Source organism: Neolamprologus multifasciatus, chromosome 11, assembly GCF_963576455.1.
Source record: "Neolamprologus multifasciatus chromosome 11, fNeoMul1.2, whole genome shotgun sequence".
Taxonomy (NCBI): Eukaryota; Metazoa; Chordata; class Actinopteri; order Cichliformes; family Cichlidae; genus Neolamprologus; species Neolamprologus multifasciatus.
In genome coordinates, this window is record NC_140449.1 from 18,324,034 (window position 1) to 18,330,329 (window position 6,296).

Genomic DNA, 6,296 nt, shown 5'->3' on the forward strand with positions numbered 1-6,296 from the left:
CGATTCACAGTATTTTTCCTCTCCTGTTCTTTTTCCATTCAGATCAATAACAATTCCCCATTCTTCGTCTGTGGTTTCATATTTTATTTTTGTGTCAGAACCACATACAGATACAGATAAATTATTTTTATTATAACTCTAATATGTAACAGTGTCCATTTTTTTTTTTTTTAAATGACAGATTTGGAGACCATTACGAGTGGAACAAAGTGACCTCTTGCATCCACAACATTCTCAGTGGGCAGCGCTGGATCGAGCACTATGGGGAGATCACCATCAGAAACTCCAGCAGTGATATTTGTCAGTGCAAGATCACTTTTATTAAGGTAAGGTAAACATAAGTAAACATATGCAAGGCGTCATCCAGCCTGATGGCCTCTATAACAAACTCTGACAACATTTATAATGCAAAATCTTCAGGAACAAGACCTTATATGCAAGTTTTAGTGACTCTTTTATTATTATATAATTTATCACAGTCTCATTTCAAACCTCTTTCATCTACTGTCAGACTTTAAATGAAATAAAAACTTTTTAAAGATGCTTAATTTAAATCATCCATTTGTATGTATGCACTACGTGTACCATACACCATAGAAATCTTTAGGTTGTTACACAATAAACATAAAATATGCCTGTTGTACTAAACAGAAAAAACAGTGAACACATGAATTAATATTTAAGGGACATTTACATAAATATGACATGAATAAACTGAACATGCTAATATTTTCATTAGGAGTGACCAGAAAAGACAAGATTAGAAATGTATCAGAGGAACAACTCAAGTTGAATGGATTGGAGATAAAGTGAGATGGTTTGGACAAGCGCACAGGAGAGATGGTGAATGTATTGGTCGAAGGATGTTAAATATGGAACTCCCAGGCAGGAGGAACAGAGGAAGACCGCAGAGAAGATTTATGGATGTAGTGAAGGGTTGGTTTGTCAGACGAGGAGGCTAGGGATAGAGGGAGATGGAGGGAGATGGAGGCAGATGAGCCGCTGTGGCTCCCTAAACGGAGCAGCTAAAAAAAGATTACATGAATAAACTTACCACATAGCTACATTTATAAACGACATCTAAAACACAAAGGCAGATTAAATTGCATTTGGTGTGATTGCATTGTCGCATCACCAGATGCATTATTCATTAATGGCATACATTTCTGAAAACCCCAAAGTAATCTGTAACAATTAGAGTGAAGTAGAGAACTGCGCTGAAGATTACTTTGCAGGACCACGGAAATTATTTCTGAAATAGAAAATAGGATTTCTTTGTTTTTTCTCCAAACAATTTGGTTTTGGAAGCATGTTGGATGAATATACTGTAGTCACAAATCAGTTTATGAAAGGTGCACTACTGTGAGGCGACAGTCTTGTTTCATATTCATACCAGAGCGCTTTTCTGTAAAAGCAATCAGCCATAATGATGGCTACCACATTAGCATGTCCCTCTATGAATCTCAGGGGCTTGTAGACTGATCAGCAAGAACATTAAAACCAGCTGCCTGTCCATGTTGAACTGTCAGAGCACAACACAGAGTCTACACAACCTCTTCAGTCAATCTTTCGGGGCTTTTAGCTGGGGTCTCTATGTGTCCCACATTTGACTGATCAAACTGACATCTTGGAAATGTGGAAATGCTTGACTAGGATAAGATCAGATTTGCTTTACTTATCTGAAATGTTTAAAAATAACTATGTGACGGCAAAAATAACTCAATAACTGAAAAGCTCAATAGAGTAAATATATCACAAGCATGGAAAGGAAAGAAACGTAACTAATGTACACTAAAGAAGGAGGGCGCTTAATAAAAAATTGATGAACTCAATCAAAATCTACATATAATAAAAAAATAAGGATCTTAATTTATAAAAATCTATTAGATAAATGCAGGTATGAGGTGTACAAAATGTTCTGCATTTGTCCTCGCGACAGCAGAGGGGAAACAGATATTAGAGAAAGTGGTCCACTGCCTGCCCAGTAAGTGGTGCAGATGGGGTCCAAGTTATCCATTACTTATCTACCATAGCCACAGTCATTTATATAACCTCTGCGTTACCTGATGGAGGAATCTACAAAGTGTGTTTATCCAAACTGTTGCTCTTGCATCTATACAGATGGTGTTCTTCACCTGCATGCCAACAAAACCCAACAAACAAATGATCTTTTTTTCTCTTTTTTTTAACTATGGAGTCATTTGCCAAGAGGTTTAGGTTTATTGCTTTAGTTTGCGTCACTTGAAAGACCTCTCGAAGCTGTGCAGTATAAGTCAAGACATGCCAGAACACATTATGCATCCTCATCTCTCATTAACCCTCTTAGGCTCAAATTAAACTTTTTGTTGCTAATGCACAACCAAGTCCTGCAGTGGTACTTCTGAGTGAAAAAAACTCATAAAATATGTATGTGGGGTAATCAGATTGTTAGTTTTTAACTGTTGCAAATCGGCAACGCCTGCCTTGAGAGGGTTAAACACACCGGCCCAGCAACACAAACACACTGGGGATCAAATGGTTGACGCAAGAGCAACATCTGCTGACTGCAAGAGACACTGTCGTGGGCTATGTGCATTCTTTCATACTCACCCACTATAACACGCTGCTTTTTTTTCTGACAGGCCAAATACTGGAATTCGAGTGTAAATGAGATAGAGGGGACGATCACAAATAATAAAGGAAAGGTTATCCACCGACTCTTTGGAAAGTGGCACGAAGCGGTTTTCTGTGGAGACCCACCTTCAGCTACATGCATCTGGAGAGCAAGTATGAAAGTCTCTCAAAATTAAGTAGGAAAAAAAAACTCTTCAATAATGTGTCTCCCAGTTATAGCTTCTCATGCTGTTGATGTTACTTGTGTACAATATAGATGCAATGCCAGTAGACCATGAGCAGTACTATGGCTTTACGAAGTTTGCGATTGAGCTGAACGAGTTGGACCCATCCCTGAAACTGCTGCTACCACCTACAGACACTAGACTACGAGTGGACCAAAGGTAAGAGGAAAAAAGGGAAAAACATTTAAAAACCCATTAGTATATTTCCATGCACTTACGCAGCCTGGTGATCGTCAGCTTAATTGTAATAAATGTCAGTGAGAAACATACAGGGGGAAAAGGTTCAAAACTAATTTCGATATAACATCTAATTTTCCTGCCAGAGGACTGTCAGACATAGCTGAATTAAAAACCAAAGCATTGCCAGTGAGTATCTAAGCACCACACCATCATTGATCTCAGTCACGTCCTGAAAAATGCACCTTGTGATCAAAAAAGTACAAAAATAGGCACTCGCGTTAAGAATAGTACGCAACTGCACGCCCTTTCAGGCTATCACAATCAAACTAATTTTAGCTCATCTTTTAAGTTTTTGAAGTCTGCAAACTAAATGCTGCTGACCCGAGGTGCTGGAGAAAAAAAGAAGCTCTCAGTACTTTGCCATCAAAGTATGAAGCTGCACTGCTTCCAGCTCTGCAAATAAGTGGTTATGTATTCTCCTTTTTAGCCCAAGCTCCACCATCTTACAACGATCCAGAGGTAAAGTAAAATCAGCAGCAAAGTTATATTATTTAACCAGTTCTCTTAACTGTATGCTTGTTTACTTTTTTGTTCAATATTTTGTCATAAATAACAGGAAAATGTATAGATTTCTATCAAATAAAGTGGAACAGGCTCACCGCCTTTACGTATACAGACTGTTTATGCCCAGGTTGGAAATAACCCTGTGACAGGGCCATTCAAAAACAGGAAAACCCATAAAATTCACTCGAAATGAGAAGACGCGAATGAAGATTATGCTTGGATGTGGAAGATTAATGTTTTAAACATCTGCATAATGAATGCGTCTGGGTCTCATCGGCAGACTGCTGGAGGAGGGGAAGTTGGAGGCTGCAGAGGAGCATAAGCAGAGGATTGAACAGCTGCAGAGAGACAGACGGAGAGTCCTGGAAGAGAATAACGCAACACATCAGCCTAAATTTTTCAGGTACCCTGAGTATCTAAGCTTAAAACTTTCTCACCTAGAAAGTCACTTATGGAAAAGTGACCACATCTCCGCTCCTAATGGTGTTACACAACTTGTAAATCTGTCGTTGACGGTGTTAATTGCAGTTGTGCGTCTTTTCTGTCTCCACAGGAAGGCACAGGATGATACCTGGGTGAGCAACAACACGTACTGGGAGCTGAGGAAAGAGCCTGGCTTTGCCCATGTAGATTTTCCTACACTGTGGTGACCGTGTGCTGCAGATCATACAAACATTTGGACCTGCACAGCCTCTACTGTGATTTGTGATCCAGACTGGTTCTGGTGATGTCTGTATCTCATTCTGACCATCCACATTCTGTACTGGAGTTCATCAGAGTTATTGCCTTAATAGCAAGTGCTTATCTGAGTTGTATAAACACATTTATGCAAACATATTATGAGAATGTTGCTCAATTTGCAGTAGGCTAATTGAATTTTTTTGCCTGCATTCCACATATTATGTTGTGCTAAACCACTTAAACTAAGAAAAGGAAAGATCCTTGGTATGAAGGATGAGAAGAAGAGTTTCATAGTTTATCTACACTAGCTTAAAATGTACTGATCAACTGGTTATGTTGGTTGTTGTCTTACCATGGACATTCTCTACCTCTGAGATAAACTAGCCTCGCTACGCCATTGATTCAGTGTAAACATCCGATATTTATTCTGCATCTGCCTGATGCCTTACTGGTTGTACTCAAACTTGTTTAATTTATTTTGTTGTACCTGCCAGATGTTTAAAAAAATAAAACAAAAGTCTATGTTTCGTAAGGAATTCTTGCTAACAAAATATTGTGCAAGCGATCTCCGAATCCTTACTGAAGTGATTTTTCTGTCCGTGATGAGTAATTACTGCTTTTCGCTATGAATGTGTGAATGATTGTGCAACTATGAGCAGCTGTAGCAAACTCAGTCATATCTTTTTCACTTTATTCAGCACACCATTGTCTATATGGACCCTGGGCTTTGGGACCAAAAAAAAAGGAAAAGAAATGTCCAAAAACTATGCTCCATGAGCTCAAATAAAATTTCTGATTGTTTTCTTTTTGTTGAGTCTTTTGTGGTTGTTTGTTCAAAAACACTGAACGCAAATAGACAGTTGAAATAATTCCCTCTCATCTCAGATGATGAGTTGGCAGGTAGATAGCCTGATTATAATTTTGGTGCATAAAGGAAAAATGCAATTAATTTTAAACATGATGGGTCAGGAATGCCACACGAAAATGCCATTTAGGAAGCTATGAAAGGCAATTGGGGTATAAACACTAGGTTTACTGGGAATGTTAAGCAGTTCCCTGCTTCTTACTATACATATTCTTTAAGTGAAGTAGCAACTCTTAAAGGACTGTGGTTTAGCAGATCATGTGCTAAATTATAGAATTTTTTGCTGTGGCTGCACTTCATCCCTTTATATTTTTCTTGGCTTTATGGGTTAAATCTCAGTGCCATCTAAATGGAAACCTGTGCATGATACTTTCCAATGAATAGCCTGCAGTATACAGTAGATGTGTGGCTACGTTTCACAAGTGTTGAGTGAATTGTTCCAGTCACTTTAGAAACAGCTGTATGTGTTTGACGACGGTTCGTGTTTATGGCTTGTTTTTGCCCGTCCTGCTAAGCAATGACCAGAGTTCAAGGTTAATGAGCAATTATGGAGCCGTGCAACAAGTAAAGGTTATCATTTAAAAATAACGAATGCAGGAATGTTGTGAAAGTCATGTTGGTGAAAAGAGTAAAATGCCGCTAGTGATCCTTAGAGCCTGTCTGCATTTTTGACATCCTACAATATGATAAATGACTTTGAAAAAGGGCTCCTTGAGTCCACCTATTCTCTTTTGTTTTCTATTTTTTTTTTATGTTACTCTAATAATTCACTGTAGTATAGTTTGTTTGTATTCTTTTTCTTTGTTTTGTTTGTTAACCCACGCTAGCGAACATGGGCTCAGCCGCTAGGTGGCGACAAATGCATATGAAAGCGGACTACTGATAATCTGTTTTTACAAAAATGCCCTATAAAATATTATCACTGGTCAAATAGGACTGAATAAATTATAATGCAGAGCAGTAGATACATCAATGCAGTGTGATTAAGATACTTGTAAAATAGGTTATTTCTTTATTTTATATATATCCCTACATAAATTTACCAGTACAAGCAAATATAGAAGAGACATTATTATTATTATTATTATTATTATTATTATTATTATTATTATTATTATTATTATAAGATGGATTGTAAGCGTGCAGGAAGAAAGGCCATATATGTTTCG

General features: G+C 37.8%; 1 protein-coding gene across 3 annotated transcripts in view; it reads left to right on the forward strand.

Moving 5' to 3' along the window:
• The window catches only part of osbpl3b (oxysterol binding protein-like 3b), a 41,970-nt gene extending 36,904 nt beyond the window's left edge, over positions 1 to 5,066 (forward strand). For all 3 annotated transcript variants that reach the window (XM_085177572.1, XM_085177574.1, XM_085177575.1), the window contains 5 exons: positions 182 to 326; positions 2,622 to 2,766; positions 2,870 to 2,996; positions 3,862 to 3,984; positions 4,135 to 5,066. In XM_085177572.1, coding sequence (XP_085033698.1) covers positions 182 to 326; positions 2,622 to 2,766; positions 2,870 to 2,996; positions 3,862 to 3,984; positions 4,135 to 4,231 — 637 coding nt within the window. In that variant the 3' untranslated portion in view covers positions 4,232 to 5,066. The remainder of the gene's footprint in view (positions 1 to 181; positions 327 to 2,621; positions 2,767 to 2,869; positions 2,997 to 3,861; positions 3,985 to 4,134) is intronic.
• Positions 5,067 to 6,296: the final 1,230 nt, after the last annotated feature.